Source organism: Vicugna pacos, chromosome 16 (assembly GCF_048564905.1).
Source record: "Vicugna pacos chromosome 16, VicPac4, whole genome shotgun sequence".
Lineage (NCBI taxonomy): Eukaryota > Metazoa > Chordata > Mammalia > Artiodactyla > Camelidae > Vicugna > Vicugna pacos.
Genome location: NC_133002.1, coordinates 57,757,499 through 57,777,326, shown reverse-complemented (window position 1 = coordinate 57,777,326; position 19,828 = coordinate 57,757,499). Strand labels below are relative to the sequence as shown.

The 19,828-nt window shown below is 52.9% G+C and overlaps 1 protein-coding gene across 1 annotated transcript; it reads right to left on the bottom strand.

The window, feature by feature from the left end:
* Positions 1 to 3,089: 3,089 nt before the first annotated feature.
* CDR2L (cerebellar degeneration related protein 2 like) lies at positions 3,090 to 13,784 on the bottom strand. The gene is made up of 5 exons (XM_072939543.1): positions 13,253 to 13,784; positions 7,780 to 7,892; positions 7,317 to 7,465; positions 6,579 to 6,743; positions 3,090 to 5,675 (listed from the first exon to the last, which is right to left on the bottom strand). Exons 1-5 carry the CDS (start codon positions 13,329 to 13,331, stop codon positions 4,784 to 4,786), a joined length of 1,398 nt encoding a protein of 465 aa, XP_072795644.1. The 5' UTR covers positions 13,332 to 13,784; the 3' UTR covers positions 3,090 to 4,783.
* Between the last annotated feature and the right edge of the window lie 6,044 nt (positions 13,785 to 19,828).

Genomic DNA, 19,828 nt, shown 5'->3' with positions numbered 1-19,828 from the left:
AATTCCAGAGGAATTTTTTGGGTACCTGTTTTCGAAAGTTGAGTTCTGCTAGAGCTAAGTTTTAGTAACTTCAGACTCATTCACAAGGCAGCTTATAAGCAAATCCCCGAGCACCTGTGTGAAGGCTCTGCAGGGCAATACCAGATGGGAGGAGAGACAGGCAGGGCGACAAAGAAATAATTTAAAAAATGGACCCTCCCACCCTGGGCGTTGTGGAGCATGATGGTAGTTTCTTCTAGCCAGGAGCTAAGGGGAGAATGGGGAAGTAGGTAGAGATTCAGACAGCCACAGACAGGCAAAACAGAGCCCTTTTTATAGAAAGGACTGTTAAGAAATGAACTCCAAAACAGAAGTTCCAACTCTAAGAAAGGTTCAAAATAGAGCAAGCAGTGTTTGGAAACAGTTAAATGTTGGCTAAGTTACTTTGTTGAGAAGCAGTGTGGTAGATGAAAACAGAGCTCAGTAAATGTTAGTGATTATGAGTAATACTAGTGGTTGTTTCTTAATGGAGAGTTCTATTTTTAGGAAAGGCATAATTACCTAGAAAACTATGCCCCTGGGAATGCTGGCTGTTTGAAACAGGAGATTGTCGTCAAATCAAGGCTTTACCATTTTAGCCTCATTGATACAGGCAAATTCTTTAGGAAGGAATCCCCCCCCACACACACGCTTCCCAAGCCCTGGTTTTGTAAACCCAAATTAGGAAGGGAATGGCAATTGGCATAAGCCTTTTGGGCTTCAGGCTGAAAGGGGAGTCTCCGGGGTCCCACCCTGTCTGACTTAGTCCCAAGACCTCAGAGGGGACAGAGGCATCTCCATGGTGACTGGAAAAAAGCTGCTCACAGGAGCAAAGCCAGAGACTCGATGGCTCAGGGATTATGAATAATAAAGTCGGCACCATTCCGTGGCATCATGGCTCTGAGGCTGGGCTCCAGCCCCGAGCCTGACCCAGAATGATAGGAAAAAGAAGCTGCAGGTTTCCATGGCCCCAGATAAACACAGCCTGCTCCGGCCATCTGGTGGCCTGGATTCTGGGAGAGGAGGCGGGTAGAGGAGGGAATGGAACAGGCTACCCTGGGGTGGAGAGAAGAGCAGCTGGCAAGCTCCTTTCACCTCTGCTGCTGTGAACCATGCAGAGTAGAGACCCTTCTGGGAGAAACAGGCCTGAGAGGTACCACCTGTTCCCTTAACAAATCGATCGCCATGTCACCCAAATCTGGGTGACGGTTGTCTTTTCTCAGGGGCACCTGATCCACAGTGGGCGATCACTGTGTTTAAAAAGGTGGCACTGAAGGCAGAGGCGAGGCCAGTCTTCTTCCCCTCTTTGGTCCTCCATAGGCTGAAATGATGCTTCAGGAAGGGGACATGCACAGGGGCAGGAAGAAAGAGGGAAAGAAAACATAAAGAATCAAGTCTTTTCTGGTAGCTGAGAAGCTTGTGGGCACCAAGCTTTCTCTAGAGCCTGTGAGATGGGGTACCACTCCCACGTAGAGGGTCCACAGGATTTTCCTGTCTTCTTTCTTAGAGTGTCCTGGGTCAGACTGTCTCTTAAAATTCACATTTACATGGATATCAGAAACATGCAGTATTGCATAGTGGAATTGGTCAGGTCTGGATTTGAATATTTCTATGTGACTAACTCAACATCTAAGCCTCAGGATCCCCATCAGTAAAATAAAGATTTTAAAGCTGCCTCATAAGGCTTCGGAGGGCATTCAACACATGTGAAACACTTAGTACTGCTGGCCCAAAGTTAGCAGGCAACAAAATGTAGCTGCTTCTAAGGGGTGCTAAGCTCAGCTCCTTGAAGGAACTTCTTTTTATTTTCAGAGATACGGCTTTATCTTTTTTCTCTGCAGCACTGTGGTGGGAGATCCAGTCTGACTGGCTCTAGTCTAGACCTTCTTTCCTTCTTCCAGAGGGGCTGGGCAGCAGCACGGAGCATGGCTCTTGTTATGAATGAGTGGGCAAAGCTGCCCCCTTCTTTCTAGGAGCTGCTTGCTTTCTCACCACTCCTTTTGTGCCCAGTTACCAGAAAACCCTCCCAGGCTTTCAGCTCAAGGTTCGCTGGGAGGGCTGAGGCAGACCTGTTTCCTGGGGCAGTAGGAGAGGGAACCAGTCGCCCTCCCCACAGAGGTTCAACATGTTTGGTCTTGGGATGGGTAAGGAGGAGAGAGGCAAGAGAGAGACCCTGGGGAGGCAGTGAGTAAGGACAAAGTGGTTACAGGAAGGAAGAAGGGGAGGGAAAAATACATATCCAGTGTGCAGGGGTTATTTAAAAGGCAAGGGAAGAGGGAGGGATATAGCTCAGTGGTAGGGCACGTGCTTAGCATGCACAAGGTCCTGGGTTCAATCCCGAGAGAAGAATACAGGCCACAGCTTCCTTTGCTCCCAGGTGTGACTGCTTCGGCTGTCACACCTGCAAGAGCCTCTCCATCCCACTGGAGGCAGGTCATCTGGAGGCAGGTCATAGCAGGATGGGAAAACCCGACAGCCACGTGCATGCTGTGGACATAAAACCCCCTTGCTGTTCAGATAACGTTAAGAAGCTCTATGCCAATTTGGGGCCCAGCTCTGGGCTCGCCACACCACACTATCCTCACCTCCAGGATTCAAGGAGGTCACTCCTGGCTCCTTCAGGAATATGGGGGGAGGGGTATTGGTGGAAGGTCTCTGAACATATTCCGCCATGGAAGACTTTGGAAGCTTTTCCACGTGGGATTGGGATTCACAGAGCTGGCCGAATTGTCTGTCTGGAAACCGGAAGGTGGAGAAGGCAGCAAGAAACTGAGCCCCTCAAAGATTCAGGAGCATTTTCCTTGATTTGTGAAGTTACTCGCGCTGTCAGCAGGTGTGGGCTGGGGGGTGGTCCTTGCAAAATCAGTACAGCAAGGACGGTCCACCCCATGGAGCGCCCTGCAAAGCAACGTGACTGGCGTAGCTGGTGCTGAACAAATATGGAAACTTCCAAGAGCCTGCTATTTAGAGCTGTTTGGCTGCCAATCACAGGCGAGTGAAGCTCAGGATGTGCTCCCCCCTAGCTGTGTGATTAGAAGCTGGTTATTGAGATGCAGAGACAGGACCATTTCTGCTTTTAGAATACTGGTGCGTTTTTTATTAAAGAAGAGAATAAAGCATTTGTAAATATATTTCTCTCATGTATACTTCAAAGATGACGCTGGTCGGCGGCTACAGAACTGGGGAGCAAAACAGGCAGGAGCCCCCCCAACCCATCCCACCCTACCCCCTCCACCCTAGACGACAGAGACGCGTGGATGCGGATGGACCACTGGGAGCTGCCCAGCTCCCAAGGACAAAAGGTTCCAAGATGTGTGAAAAGCAGGACCAGCCGACAGCTCTCATCACAGTGCCGTCCGGAGAGCAGGGTGGCGCCTCCAGGGAGGTCAGGCATGCTTGTTAAGAAAACCCCTTTACCCCTTAGAAACATATAAGGCATGAAGGTTCCCAACTGGGCTCCCAGCACAGAGGCCAGGGCCACTTGTTTGGCTCCTCCGATTTTCTAGGGTCTCAGGATGGGTGGTAGAAGGAACTGGGAGCCCTGAAGAATGGCTCTGGGCAAGCTGGGGACCTGGGCATCTCTTAGCTGAAGCTGGACCTTCTGAAGTCTTAACAAAAGATGAAACCCCTGACCCGGCTGGGTCCTCAAAAGCCCCTCACAAAGGTGGGAGGTTAAGAGCAGGCATTTTATGGAAAGGAGGGGACCTATTCCCCATCCTGTCCCATTTCAATACTGTCCAGTGTGGGCTGAGAATCTTGGGTGGTCCCCAGTAAAGGGGAGCAGGGGAGGATGCTGGGACTACGGGCTGGTGCACACACCCGGGGCATTCTGGGGGTGGCAGGCATGACCTGCAGTTGGGTGGGCCTGTGGGGAGCATGGATTCAGACATATCATGGTCCCTGAGATGGGGACAGGCAGAGGCCAAGCTCGGTGAATCACAGGAAGTGTGCAGAGATGGGGGGCTCCCCACCACCCAGACCCCTGAAAGGCTTAATACCCAGAAGGCATTTCTGGGACTGGAACCTGGGAAGGCTGGCTTAGTTGATTGGCTACAAATCTGCAGTGGGCTGAGGGTCTCCAGGGAGTAGCCCGCCCTCATCAGGGCTGGAGGTGGGGCCACCCAGGTGTGGCTGAGGCTTTCTGCTCTGCGTGGCAGGGGCTGTTGCTGACCTGGTCAGGACTCTGGGGATGGGACAGCTGGTGCTAAGGGAATGGCAGCATGTCACAGCTAGGGAGAAGCAGTGGATGGTCCAGGAGATCTCTGGAACCTGCAACAGCTAGCTCTGGGGTCCCCCTTCAAGTGTTTCCAGTTGTGGCAAGGGGTCAGGGAGATCTTGCATTGCAAATCTCCCCCCCCCCAAAAAAAAGCCAAATTTTGGAAAAAAAAAAAAAAAAGAAAGCCAACTGGTCCAGAATGGCTTTCAGAAGCCTGGCCACAAATCTGAGAGTGAGGCCCATGGTCAGGAAGCAGGGGCTGGGAGAATGGGGAGTCCCCAGGGGAGTGGGGACCTTTGGCTTTCAGACTCTCTTGGCTGCGCCTTTGGGCTGATGTGGGATGGTGGAGGGTCCTGGGAGGCAGGACCTGTCAATGGCCTCCCACATCAGCAGGGAACATGCATTCCCTACATGCTCCCTGGGTCAGAGAGCGGCCTCCCGCTGGGGTATATTGCTGCTTAAGGGCTCCTTCACTCACCAGAGGCTGCGTGGCCCAGGTGCAAGGGACCCGTGGCCTGCTTCTGGGGGAGGCTGCAGGCCGGGAAAGGGTCACTTGCTGCTATGCGTCTTAACTTTGGTGGCATTGATGTCAGCCTTAGTTTTCTGGATCCTGGAGAAGATCTCTTTGAAGAGTGCCTTGTACTCGGGCTGGCTCTGCTCCAGCCGCTTATCCACGGCCTCCACGTGCTGGCTCAGGCTCTTCTCACCCGTCTTGGCCTCCCCCTGGCCCTCCTCGCCCCCCCGCAGGTCCCTCCACGAGCTGTCCCGGGAGATGGGCCGCGAGGTCTGCACGCCCGCATGCCGCACCCCAGCCCCGTGCTGCCGGCACTTGCTCAGCAGCTCCTCGTACTTCTCGAGCAGCGCGTGGTACTGCTCGTCCACCTCGCGCAGGATGGACATGCCCCGCTTGCGCACGCTGTTGGCGTGCAGCGTGAGGTTGCCCGCGTGCCGGCTGGCCGGGTCTTTGGCCACGATGGCGTTGAGTGCCGTGTCGCTGCAGCTTTTGCGCACGGCGTGGCCTGGGGAGGCGGCCGGGGAGGAGACACCGTCCTGGGTGCCTGAGTCGTCCCCGCTGCCGGGCTGGGGGTCATCAGCTTCAGGGGCCTGGGTGAGGGGCGCCAGCAGGGCCTCCGCCAGGTGGTCTTCTCGGCCCAGCAAGTAAGTCTTTGCCTGCTTCATCTGCTGCAGCTCCAGCAGCTCGGCCTCCAGCTCCTGCACACGAAGGCGGCAGCCCTCCATCTCACAAAGCTGCCGCTCCAGCTCTGCATACTCCTGGAGCACCACTGCGTACTCGCGCTCCACCCGCTCCTTGCGCTGCCGCTCCTGGCTCACCTGGGAACGCAGCACCCCCACCAAGGTCTGCAGCCTCTCATTCTCCTGTTCCAGGGGCCGTGGGCCCAGCTCCAGGGAAGAACTGTGCAGGCGGAAGGCATCCTCGCACCTGGGAGGGAGCAGGGACAGGTGGGCAGAGGAAGCTGGGCGTGGCCAAGGCCCCTGGTGCCCAGCCCCATCTCTCCTCTCCTCTTGGGCTGGATACTCTTTGCCCCTCTGGAGCCACTCTCTGCCCTTCTCCCCCTGCTCTTTGCACTGGGAGGTCTTGGGCTCAGCCAATGGGAGGTGCCGGCAGGTCGCGGGAGGAGGCAGAGGGAGGTCATGGAGAATGTCTCCTCCAAACTCCTTCCCTGGTTACTGCTGGCCAGGCAGCACTCTTTATGCCTTCAAGGTTCCAGTAACCTCCCTTCTCCTGGTCCCTTTTAGGCCTCCATCAGGATGGTAACAGCTCCTCGCTATTGCGAACCTGAGTGCTGCAGTGTTCCTGTGGTTTCCTTAATTACCCCTCTATTACTCTGGACAAGGCACTGTCTGTCTCCCATCAGGACATTTATTGAAATATCCACCAAATACACTGTACGTATTCTTACATTAGGGGTTGTCCCATTGAAAAGACTTACTGAGAATTAAAAGATATAGTGGTTTAACCCCTCCTGGGTAAGCGCTCTGGCTTACTAAACAGGTGACCTTGGATAAGACACATAACCTCGGAGTTTTAATTTCCTCATTTGTGTAATGGGGATGATAAACCACACCTCAGGGTACTGCCTTGAGAATTAAATCACTTAGCAGAGTGGTGGGCACATGGCCAGTGCTCATAAACACCAGCCGCTGATGGTCACTGGCAACAGGACCAGCCTCTCTGATAATCTGGACGAGGCAGCAACTCTGGTTGCCACCTGCTGGCCACCCCCACCCACCCTTCCCTCCCATGGCTGGCAGTCCCTGGGCACTCGGAGACACAGTCCAGGGTCTGGGCAGCTGCTCGCCCACAAGAGGTGCCCTCACCTACCGGGGACTGGTGCACAGCTCCTTGAGACAGGGGAAGGTGTGGATGGTGCGTCTGCGTTCCCGCTTCTCCCGGCGCACTCGCAGCTGCTCCAGGCCCCGCAGCTGCTCCACCTGGGCCTGCAGCTCCTCGACCTGGGTCTGCAGGCGCTCAATGGTCTCTGTCAGCCTGGGGATGGGGTGGGGGACACATGTATGGGAGGAACATTAATGGGACGGGGCCAGCCCTAGAGGGACTTGGGGGTTGGGGACAGGCAGGCAAATTTGAGCCATGCTGCCTGGTGCTGAAGTCAGACGGGGAACCCCTTGTAAGCCCAAGAACACACTCTTCTCTCCCACCTCCAAGGACGAGCTGACCATTTCTCCTCTGTGCCTCCTTAGTTCCTTGTACGCCCTTCTATCACTTGTCCCCCTGCACTGCAGTAAAATATTTACACGCTTGCCTGCCTCCCAGGCTGTGCGCTCCCAGAGGGCTTGGCATCCCCATCACTGTATTTCCCAGAGCTTAAAACGGAGCTTGGTGTGTAGTTGGTGCTTAAAGGAGGGTTGTGGCCTGAATGTTAAACCATCCAAAATCGACAAGGGCAAACGCACTACCATCCCAGGTTTCCCAGATCTGGGCTTCTGGGAGAAGGAGCATGAGTCACACCCACTGGTCCATACAAACACATGCACACCCAGCCCTGGGCCTCTCCCTGGCCATCCCACCCCCAGTCTCCGCAGCCTTCTGCCTGGCTCTTACCCATGGATCTTCTGCTGGGCAGCCTTACTCTCCAGCACCAGCTTCTGGTTGGTCAGCTCCAGGTCCCGGGCTGCCAGGTCCAGCTGCTCATACACTTTGGCATGCTGCTCATTCACGTGCCGCAGCGTGTCTAGCTGTTTGGTTAGGTACTAGGGGTGGGGGGTGGGGGTGGATGAGTAACCTTTCAGAACAGAGTTAGGAAAAGTCTCTCCACCTGGGCCCCTTCCCTATTCTAGGAACAGGTTTGCTTTGGGATATTTGTCTGCAGTGGAGTGAGGGATCAAGACGGTGGGGCCATAGGGTTGCCTGGGACAGTTGTGCAGGTCGTGAACTGCACAAAGCTGTTAGGTCAAGGCCATGTCTGCTAAGAGAGTACCTTTTCCTAAGCTGTACAAAGGTGCACACAGGCCAAGGGGTCCCTAATGGGTGGGGGAGCATGTGCAGGGCCTGTGTGGCCCCTCACCTCGATCTCCTGCACTTGCTCCTCATTGGTGGAGTACATCTGCTGCAGAGACTCCTCCAGCTCCTTGTTCCTCTCCAGCAGCGTCTTCCCCAGTTCTGCGGCCAAGTGCAAGTCTGGGGGGTGAGGAATATGAGCAGCTGAGAATGAAGTCAGAGGACCCCTCATTCATGTTCTAAGCATTCATTCTGGGCTGAGCCACAGGAACCCCAAGAGAACCAGGACACAGTAGCTGCCCTTGGGGAGACTCCAAGCCTGGCAGGGGATGTAAGCCGGGAGCTAAGCCTTTGCACTGGCTGTTGCTTCTGCCTGGAAGGTCCTCTCCCCAGACACTCCCAGGACTCATCCCTCTCTACCTTCAAGTCTGTGCCATCTTCTCCAAGAGGCCTTAAACAAATATTGACTCAAAACCCCACCCTCCGCCACCCCACACTCCCCGTCGGCTTCATTTTTCTTAGCTCGTATCAGTGCCTAACTTACCAAACAATCTGCTCATTTATCTTGTTCATCTCCCTTGACTAACAGTAAGCTTACAGATATGGAATTTTGCCTTTCTCGGTCACTGATAGCCCCAGGACCTAGAACAATACCTGGCACACAGCAGGTGAATAATAAATCTTTTTTGAAAGAATGAGTGAGTGGAATGTGATAAGAGCATCAACAGACATGGGGCAAAGTGCCCTGGGACGGTAGGGAGGGGAGAGTTCACTCTGGGGACAGTAGGAGGTTCAGGCCCCCGGAGGGCTTTGGAAGGCTCTGGGCTTGGAAGGGTGACTCGAGCTCACTGAGGTGGGGAGGGGGCAGGAGGGCTTGCAGGGTATTAGAACTGGACAAGGCTTCAGAGCTCTTTGGTGGCCCAACCGCCTTATTCTATGGATGACAGGCTGGAAAGGGAGGAGCGACTTACCCAAGGTCACTACCTGGGTTATGGCCATGTTGGGAGCAGAATTCAGATCTCCTCACCCCGGCTGGGTATCATTTGGTCCTAGTGACACATGCTCCTCTCCAGAACGTTCTCTTTTCCCCAGGCAGCAAAACCAACCTCTTCCCCCAGTAGCTCTGATTCTTTTACCCGGTAGGACCAGGACTTCCTCTCCGCAACCCCAGCCAAAGATAAATGAAACCTATCAGAGAGGTGGGGAGGGAATCTGGCCTGTCTTTAGGGGGCTGTGTGGTGGGGACAGGGAGGAGTCAGAAGGATGTAACAGGTGCTGGAATCTCTCAAAATTCTCTCAAATGGGCCTGGAATTGTGCGAGGGTACCTGGACATTTAGGGTGGCTGTTTCCCCATATATATGCCTAACTCCTTTTAGAAACAAAGAGTAGTATGTTTATAAATATATTACTTACTTATATTTAAATAAATATACTTAAATATATAAAAATATAATTATAACAGAAGCCTGGAAGCATATTGTGTTCAAAGAAATATGTTATGTGTGCTCGGCAGAAATTCGGCAAAATCATCCCCAGTTCGTGACACAGGTGGCCCACCACCTTCCTATTTCATGTTCTGGGATGGCGAGCATTTGGTTCATCCACAAACACTATGGAATAATTCAGGTATAAATGAAAAAGAACAGGGGGTCACACTCATCAGCTTTTTTTCTTCCTTGGGAACTCTCAGGTGGTCTGTGACGAGGCCATTGCTACTGATGCCATCTCTTGTGTTAGCCTCGGGGGACAGGTTCCGTGGGCAGCCTGTGTAGAGCCCCTGCAATTTAACCTAGAGTCCAAGGTCAGAGGTGGAGTGAGGAAAGGCCAAGAACAACTACACTTCACGCTCTTCCTTCTAGGTGAGTATCTGAGCTGTATGTGTATTCCTACTGCCAGTGGGGCAGGCTAGGGCAGCTGCAAGTCACACTACAAACCAGGGGAATTGAAGGCAGCGAATGTGACCTGAGCCACCTAGTGATTCAGACCTGGGAGGAGGGGAATACAAAAGAAGCAGTTTCGGGTGGGGGAGAATCTCAGAGGCTTTCTCGGGAAACTGGATCACAATGCAAGCTAAGCTGGTCCAAGCTGCCAGGAGGGATCACGGGAGAAGTCTGGGAGCTGCAGAGCAGGGGACCGAGTGGAGCCAAGTGCTGGGGAAAGAACACCAGCTAGATGAGGACTGGGGACTGCTCTGGGCTCTGGGGAGGGTGTAGCTCTCCCCGGACCAGAGCGGGAGGGAGGCCTGGAAGTGGGAGAAAGAGGGAGCTGGCTAAGCCGGAAGTAGAATCCTGAGTAATAAACAGCCTCTCACAGCCACATTCATGGTCACACTGGACGAGGCTAGGAAAATACTGAATCTGAACGGGCATCTCCCCTGCCTGGACCCCAGAGTTTCTGGGGTCTCCTCAGTGGGCTTTAGCAGCTTTGCCCTCTGAATGCCTGTTGGTGTTGCCCAGGAGCAAGGCCCCAGAGGGAATGGCTAGGGGCCAAGGGGATGGCTTTAAAAAGAAACCCTGAAATCCCACTGCCCCTCCTGGTTGGGGTCAGGGCGGGGCCTCATAAACTTTGAAGCAGAGAGGTAGGAAAAGGCGAGGGGACAGGCTCAGGGAAGAAGAGACAAAAATAAAGGGGAGTAAGGGTGGGAGGAGGCCATCTATCACCTAGCAGGGCTCCTGTTCACCACCTCCAGGGTACAAATGTCAGGAACTCTGGGTCCACAGAATTGAAGCCCCGTCACCTCCCTCCCCTTGCCATGTCAGAGCTCTCCCCTGAGGCTGAGACTCAAGGTCAGGAGCCCAGGACTTCAAATCTGTGACTCAGCAGCCATCTCTCAGCCTGGAAAGAGGTACCCACAGGGCCAGCCACACCTGGTCCAAGGTGGGGGAGGGAGGCAGGCAGAGAGAGTGCCAGTGCTTAATAATTAATGGCTTTTTCTATTTTTACAGGTGCTTGTGGCAGTGGGCAGAGGGAACACAGTGAGAACTGAGGACCTTGTTTGTCCCAACTGCCTCCCTCTGCTGGGACAGAACAGCATCAAAGTCAAACAGGAGCTCGACAGCCAAGCTCCTGAAAGTAAAGTTGGGGCCTGCCATTGGGGGAGATTGGGCTAGCTGAGAAAACCACTTCCTGGGACACTTGAAGGCAACTAGGGAGCAGCTGGGCAGGAGAGAATTTGGGGACTGAGTGCTAGAAAGGGGAAGCAACAGGCACCTGATCCCCACTGTGGCTGGCCTTTGGCCCACGCTCATCCCACCCTCCATGCTGGGCCCTACAGGGGTGACCTTGCAGTAGCTGACCCCCCACCCCAGCACTATAGATAGCTCCTACTTTCCAGTCATGCGTGGTCTTTTCACATAGCCCTTTGCCTTGGTAACAGCATCCCCTCACCTTAGACTTCCTGCCTTCCTTTCTCTGCCTGGGGACCCCTATTCACCCTCCAGCTCAGAGAGGTGCATAAACCTTTATGCCTCTCACAGCAGAAGGCCCTCATGTCTGTTCTCACTGTCTGCTGGGCTGACTGCGGCAGAACCCAGGTTGCTCTGTCACAGTTGCTAGTTTGATCCCATTTCTGCTTCCTCGGCTGGATGTGAAAACTCCTGAGGGCAGAGAGCACATCCCTGGGCTCAGCGCAGCACCTGGCCTATGGCAAGCAGACGTTTGGTTTCTGGTCCCAGGCTCCAGTTTCTTCACAGACTCATTTCTGGTTTCCCTCCTTGTCCCTGGGCTCTGGCTACTCCTTAGGCTATGAGGCTAGGTCAACAGCTGCAGCCCAGCAAGGCCAGAAAAGCAGGGGCCTGCGGGGCCCATCCTCGATCCTCGCCCCCGGGCATGGCTAGCCAGCTCGCTGGAATTTCAACATCTCTCCCTCACTGGATACAGCACATCTCCCACCCCTGCTCCTTAGCTCCTTTCTCCCACATCTGGGCTGGGCACAGTGCCAGAGACTTCTTTAGGGGTGTGGGGATGAAATGAGACAGCAACAATATGAGCATCTGCTTGCCAGGAGGCCATCTTCCCAGGCACTCAGTTTTCAATCTTTCCTCCTAGGCTCGCCTCTTCCAAGAAGCCCTCTCACTGCATCCTATCATCCAGACACAGTGACAAGCCCAATTCTACCCACCCAGGTACACCTAGGAGGCCAGGGCTGGCACTACTCCCAGCTCCCAGGACAGTGTCTGACACTTAAGTGGAGCCTGGTAGGAGTTTATGGAATGCAAGGTTTTGGGGGTAGTGCCCAGGATGGGGGAGGGGTTGCTGCAGCCAGTGCTGGGCATCTCATTGCAGGCAGGGAGGCTGAGGGTAGTCTACAGGACAGAGTATGGCAGGGTTCAACTTAGCACCTCCAGTCCCAGACTGGTCTCCCAGAGACTCTGATTAACCTACAGTCCTGAGCTCAAGGACAGAGTCATCTACCAGCAAATCTGGCCACGGGGGGATGTGGCTCAGGACCAGAAAACAAAGGCTCCAGGATCTGGGTAGATGTCTCACATGAGGGCAAAGGCAGGGCATCTGGGCCCCATGGATGGAGACCCAGAGCAGAGGGTGTCAGCATACACTGAATCAGACTGTGTCCACACCCACCTGGCTTGCTAGGTGACTATGATCACTTCTAAAACACATTTCCTAGCCCCTCCAACTCTGATCATCGAAGAATGAGGCACTTTGGGGAGGAGAGGGTGGACTCCACTCCAGCAAGCCTTGGCCCTGACCCTCTTAGGCCTCCTCCTTCTTCCAGTCCTAACAGCCCCGCCCCACTACTCGGAGTGATGTCACCTCAGCCACCTCATCGTCAGCTTCTAACATCCTTCCAGTCACTCTCTCTGCCTTCAGATGGGAGAGAGGGAGAGGTGACTTCCTCCTTACTGCGGATCTGGGGCATTGCTCAACATTCCCAAGTTCTGACCCGCTCAAAACCTTGAGCCATTTGGGAGAAGGCCGGAGGGGAAGCGCCAAGGAACTCCTCCCTCTGGAAGGCAGACTGGACTCCTAGCAGTCTCTGCTTCTCCGTCAGCAAGGCGCCTGCACTCCCACCACCTCCCTGGGTAGAGGGAAAGGGAGATGGGGAAACTTTCTAAGTCTTAAGAGCTCAAGCATCCTGGCAAAGAAGGGTGCCGCTGACTTTGGACTGGGATAACTTTCCCTCTACACACACACACACCCTCTCAGCAAAACATAAGGAAGGAGCCAGCTCCCGGCCTCCGAAGCCTTCCAGCCAGTACTCTCAGGCCCCACAACGATAGCCAGGGCGCTAAGCAGTCCCTGCCTCTATGATGGGGTGGACGAGGTGGGTAAAGTATGCCTCTGTCGTTCGGGCAAAGAGAAAGACCGCTCCTCCCACTTTTGCAGGTCTCCACCGGTCAGCTTCGGATCTTCCCGGGCAGCGCCCCCTCTCTCCACGTCCCCATTCCTCAGACGCATCACTCCTCGGAGTCCCGCGCGCCGGGTGCAGCCCAGCCCTCCCCGGGGTGATACCGCCCAACAATGGAGAAGCGGACAGGGGTCGCGGGACGCACCGCGCTTTCCTGCCCCTTGCACTCACCCTGCTCCAGGTCCTGCTGGTCGTACCAGGGCTCCTCTTCCTCTGCAGTGAAGTCCTCCATCCTGGCGGCCCTCCGCATGGCCCCGCAGGCAGCAGGCGGCGGGCGGGCGCTGCGGCGACGCGGCGACGCGGCTCAGGGCCGGGGAGCAGGGCCCGGGACAATGCGGTGGAGGCGGGCCGAGCCTCCCGCGTCGCGGATTCTGGCTGCAGCGCCCCCGCCCGTGCCGCACCCCCTCGCCATCGGCCGCCAATCCGGCGCCCACGCAGGGCTGGCGCGCCACGGCAGTCGGGCTCGGCCGGGGTCCTGCAGAGCCCGGGCACCGGGCGGCGGCTGCACAAAAGGGTGGAGGGGCGGGGACAGGACAGCGGCAAGAAGGGCCCAAGCCCGCTGGCAGGTCTAGGACGCTAGGAGCGCGCGGGTGCCGTGGCGGGCGTCCCCTGCCCGGCTCCGGCCCGCGTTGCCCACTACCCGCCCCGCGACACCCGGAGCCGCTGCTGCATCTTGGCGGGGTCCACCCCGCGCTTCCCTAGCAGCCCGCTCCACGGGGTGGGACCGACCGCCGCCGGCCAATCAGAGGACGTATGCAAAGCTGGAGGCGGAGCCGAGGGAGGGATCTCCCCGGTGTCTTGCTCGGTCTGGTTGTTACTGAATCAATCCCACCTTCCCTTCTCTTGGACTTAAGTTTATGTCTCAATGTCTGAAACCATTTAATTTTATTTACCTATTGTGTCTCCTGTAGATCTCCTGAAAGCAAGGATCTTATCTCTCTTGTTCACAGCTGACTCTTCAGTGCCCAGAGCAGGCTGACCCATTGTTAGATTCCATGGATACTCTTTGAATGAATGAATATTAACTTACAATTACCTTTAAGAAATTGTGTTTAAATGCCTGTGGCCTGAAACCTCAGGCCAGGAGTGGTGAACTTTGAGAGTGTGTTACCTGCATTCTGGGCCTTCCCCTTTAAGATCCTGTTGCCCTCTTCTTGGGATCTGTATCCTATATCCAGTTATACCCATTAAACCATATACAGTTTCACCTGTCCAAGCAATCTTTCCTTAAAGGAGTTTTCAGATTCAAGCATACATGTAACTCAATCTTATTAGGATCCATTATGTGCTTGTTGGTATGGTTGAAGCACTCCAAGTATGTCCAACTCTGAATGTATGTGACAAATATATCCAACACAGAGCTTGTATCCAGAATATAGAAAGAATACCTTGCAAGTCCACAAGAAAAAGAAAGACAGCCCAGTAGAAAAGTGGGTAAAAAACTTGATCAGACACTTCACAAATGACCAAAGTGACCCAATAAACATTTGACAAGGTGTTGAACTTCTTCAGGAGGGTCAATACCTGAAGGGAAACAGGAGACACAGTTGGTAGAGGGAGAAGCTGGGTTGGGATGTGGCCTCAATAAAAGCCTCCCCAGATTTCTGGAGAGCTGTGAATCTAGGATAAACTTTCAGAGATATTCCAAGGGGCGGTAGGGAGAGGGGTTTTATTTCCCCCACCCCCAAACACACAAATACCACCCAATCATTGAGTGGATAGGCTCCCCCTGGGAAGTGGGTATGACCCTCTCTTCTCAGAGCTGACAGCTGAGGACTCTCAGCCAGCACCCTTCCCAGCAGCGGGGGGAATAGGTCCTTCAGTCCTGAAGGGTCATCTCGGGGATGCATCATAGCATTCACTATATATGCAAATTCTATTACTCAGCAGTTCTGTTCCCATATATGTGCAACAGAAATATGTATATATGTTAACTGAAAGACATGTACAAGAATGTTCATAGCAGCACTATTGATAATATTCCAAGTTGAAAACAACCTGAATGTCCAACAATAGTGAATGAATAAACTGTGTTGTAGAACTAAGATGTGCAGATGAATTGACTGAAGAATCAGAGTGATGCCTTAGACATCTGGCTTCAGTAACTGGGTGATGGTGATCTCAGTTATTGAGATGGGGACAAAATAAGTCTACGGGACAAGCAGGTTGGGGGGGCTGAGTTCCAGAGGGATCTCGTTAGCATTCCACAACCACCAAATCTCTTCTCATTTGTTCATTTGTTCATTTCTTCATTCTGCAGCTCTGTAGAAATGTACCCACAGGAGCCAGGGCTTCCCCCAGGGAGTTTAGGGAGTCCCCAGAGGGGAGCAGGGGCAAAGGGCTGAGGGGCAGGCCTGAGCAGTGAGAATGCTAGCAATGAAAGGCAGCCCTTCAACCTGAAAATTCACCTCCAGCCTCTGCAGCTAAGGATGCTTTCAGCGATGACTTAGATGACCCTCATGTTTGAAGACATCCAGCCCTTGGCTCATTTCTCAGCTTTTGGCCTTTACCACACTGGCCATGCCCTCAGCATGACCCAAACACCCTCCCTTCCTGTAGCCACCCTCTCCTTGCCCCAGCCACAGAAGCATTGCCTGGCAGGGACATGCAGCATATCACAAAGGCTGGATTCTTACTGCTGCCTGAATGCTGGGCAGAGTGATTCAGGCTGGACTCCCTGGATCTCCTGAGGCAGGTGTGGGATCGGGGTGGGCTGAAGCTGCGCAACCAACTCTGCTATGTTGGTGGAGCCTCCCTGTCCCCCTCTGGGGGGGGGCACTGGGTGGAGCCCCGGGTGGCTGCTGCATACCAGGCCTGTGCTGGGCCTTTTGCCTGCTTTGGTTCATTGGAATCTCAGGCTCCTTGCACTCCGGGTGCCTTCAGGGCAGACTTAGTATTTTCTAAACTACTCCATGAGGAGCAAAATCAGATCTGCCTTTAAAGAAGGAAATTCCTCAGCCTCCCTCAGCTACCAACCAACAAGCTCTGGGATCCATTTCAAGCCTCTTCCTCTAAGCAGGGAAGAGAGCCAAGTCCAGGAATGGGAAGTATAAACTATCAGACCTTGGTAACCCTCAGAGCCTGGTTCCTCATTTGTGTGTCAGGCAGACCTATTTCGTGGTGGTCCTTGTCGGGGGCATCAAGTCTTGGCGCTGATGGCTAGCGCCCACAGTGGACTCAATGGCCCCCAAGCCTTTGGGCATTAAGATTCGCCTGTGGTCAGTTTCACAGTCAGGCGACCAGGAGCGCTTCCTGAGTTCCCATTCGAGTTCCCGGGAAATGCAAGTCCAGATCCTGGATTTGGGACCAAAGCACAGTTACAGAAGCCCCGGAGAGCTAGGAAGAGGGGCAGACGGCGGAAATGCCCTCCCCGCGAGAGCAGCTGCCCACTCCGCCCCCAGTCCAGCCCACCGGAAATGATGGCGCATGCGCAGGCAGCGCTGACGTTAGAGGGTCCCGGCGCTCCCATCACATGAGTCACTCTGGGGGAGGGGGAGAGGGAGAGGGAGGGGGGAGGGTGCCCAGTCCGCGCCTCTGAGCCCTCTGGGTATCCACTGACCCCAGGCGCTGCGCATCTTCGGTTGAGGAAGAGGGGTCAGGCGACACCAGGTCACCTTTCGCAGGTGCTCTCACCCTTGCAGTCTGCGATACCCTCCCTGTCCCCAGACCTGACCTTTCATGGCATTCTAGCGCTGGACTTACATTGCACTGAGTGATCTGGCCCCATCTGGCCCGTCCCCCCCACCCCCCACAACTAGTCTGAAGTCAGCTCCTGGCGGGATAAGGCGCTCAGATGAGTGAGGACATCTTGTGTCCATCCCCTACTCTCTCATACACTAAGTATGTCCTGGAAAACCATTCTGAAAGGGGAATTACTTTAGATTCTCACACGTTCTTGTGGTCAGAAAGTGCTTCTGTATGTCTACCTCAAATCCCCGCAGTTTAAACCCTCCAGGCCTGTCATCAGAAGAATGACTTTTAGGGTGCTCATGCGGAGAGTGTCCTCCTGTGGCCTCACCCTTACTCCTTTAATACTCCCTCATGGGTTTGTTGGGAGAGGGTGTTAACTCTTGGCCTGAGTTAATACAGGCCAAGTGCTTAAAACAGTGCCGGGGCCATGCGAGCGCTGCTCACTGTTTACTCTTAGGATCATTATTGACTTAACTTTTTTACCTAGAGTATCCATTCCTTACCCATCACTACCCGTCTTCTGGCAGGGCTCCTGAGGGGGTTGAGGAGACCTGTCCAGGGACCTTACCTTCCTAGTAGGGGAGGTCACCATCAGGGGGCAGATCAGGCAGTCAAGATCAGAGATACAGGCTTAAGAGAACTGTGGAGAAGCTACAGGTACATTTGCTCACTGCCAGCTGCCTGGGCTCCCACTGTATCACAGCACACAGATCCCTGCATGGGATCCACCTGCCTCCCAGCAGGCTGAGATCTCCTTGAGGGCAGGGACTCTGGCTGGCAGATAGCAGGTATCTGGTGGATGAATGAATGAATGCTCTAAAAACGTGGCTATAACCTATTTCTTGGCCCTCCATCTTTATCCGTCTCCACCCCAGAACAGATCCACTTGCCCCATCTGAAAGACTCCTAAAGGAACTAAAACATGAAACTGAGAAACAGTTGGTGAAAGTGTGTCATTCCACTACCAAGGTAGCTCCATCTTCTGTGGTCACCCAGGAGGTATTTTCATTCACGTATCCACTCGCCATGTGCTGGGTGCTGGAGATGCAGGGAACAAGTCCCAGCCCCTGGTCTCGTGAAGCTTGCATCTCAGTAGGAGAGACAGACATAAATCGAATTAAAAGGCAGAAATATTGCAAACGGTGGTAAAAGTTTTAGGAAACACACTGGGAGATGAAATAACAACAGCTGAGGATGGGAAATGTCTCAAGGACAGAGCCTTTTAAGATAAGACCCTAAAGATGAAAAGGAGACCGCCACATGAAGAGGAGGAGGGATGTCTTGATCAGAAGGAACAACTTGTATGGAGATCCGGGGCAGAAAGAGCTGAGAGGGTCTGAAGAAATAAAGGAAGACCAGTGTGGGTGGAACCTGGGGACACAGGGGAGAGGGATCAGGGCCCAGATCATGCTAGGCCTTGGGGGTCACAGTGGGGCCCAGAGAAAATGGACCCTAATGGGCTCTGAGGTGTTGTCAGTAGGGGAGCATTTTAGAATTCCTCGGGCTGTTCTGCAGAGAATAGATTAGAAAAAAAGGGCTCCAGGGAGGACCATGAGAACCATAGACTGGTGACTTCCTTTACACCGGATATAAAAGGAAGACGCAGCATGGTTTCCATGTGGGAAATCATAGCTAAGAACCTATTAGGGAATCATCAAACTAATAAGAGCTAAGTAATTTCTTTAAACTTTCAAAACCTGTATTTTACTACTAATATTTTTTCTCCATATATCCAGTCTTTTTTTCTTAAAAATTTTCCCCATAAAAGTTTTCAAGGGCACACAAAAAGTACCACAAATCTCCACATGTCCAACACAAATTCAACAATTACCAGGCTTCTGCCACCTTTGCTTCATCTGGCCTTTATGTCTTTTTTGTTTGTTTGTTTTCTTTGCTGCAGTTTTTTTTTTTAAAGCAAATCCCAGTCACTGGGCCATTTTCCCTCTACACACTTCAGCATGCCTCACTAAAAAAATAACTAGCAGCATTTAAAAAATGTGACCATTGGTGGAATTAGGGAGGATGTTACGTTTAATTTAGAGACAGTAAACAAATGGTGAGGATAAACATGTGTTTTTCCATCTACATGTGTCAGTGATCATATTCCTCAAGATGGAGTTAATATATTATTCTGTATTACAGGAGCAAGAGTGCACAGGGATCTTGTAAGAGTTCCTGGAGAGATACTGAGATTTTTCTGAGGTGCAGAATATCCAGTGAATGGGTGAAGACCTCCTGAGTTTGGAAGAGGATAAATGGACTCATTTAAATCCATCCCATGAAAGCTGATGGGAAAAGCAATGTCCATGGGTAATCAGTAATATTTCAGTGCCACTTGGAGTTCTTGACTGCAAACCACAGAAATGGCTCTGAATGATAGGCAAGATCAAAGGGCTCACAATTAACTCCCTTGGAGTGGCTGGTTAGCACCTGCTCTAGGTTTTTGATTTTTTAAATTGGGGTATAATTTACATACAGTAAAATTCATCCTTTTTAGGTGTAGGGTTATATGAGCTTTGACAAACATATACAGTCATGGAACCATCACTGCAATCAAAACAGAATGTTTTCATGACTCCAAAAACTTTCGTCATTCCCTTTCACAGTCCCCTCATCCTGCTCCCAGCCTACGGCAACCACTGATCGGTTTTCCGCCCCAATGTTTTGCCCTTTCCGGAATGTCATATAAATGATACAATACGTTGCCTTCTGTATCTGACACAGTGCTTTTGAGATGCATCCACGTTATTGCTGCCCGTATCAGTACTTTGTTCCTTTTCGTTGCTGGGTGCTAGTCCCGTTGTATCGATGAACCACAATCTGTTAAGTCATGAGATGATGGGCATTTAGGTTGTTTCCAGGTTCTAGTGATTATGAATGAAATTGCTATAAGCACTACGTAGGCTTTTTGTGTGGATATATGTCTTAATTTCCCCTGGGTAAATACCAAAAAGCGGAATTATTGAGTTGTATAGTAATTGTATATTTAACTTTATAAGAAAGTATAAATGTTCCCCATCCTCACCGGAATTTGGTATCATCAAGTTTTGTTTTGTT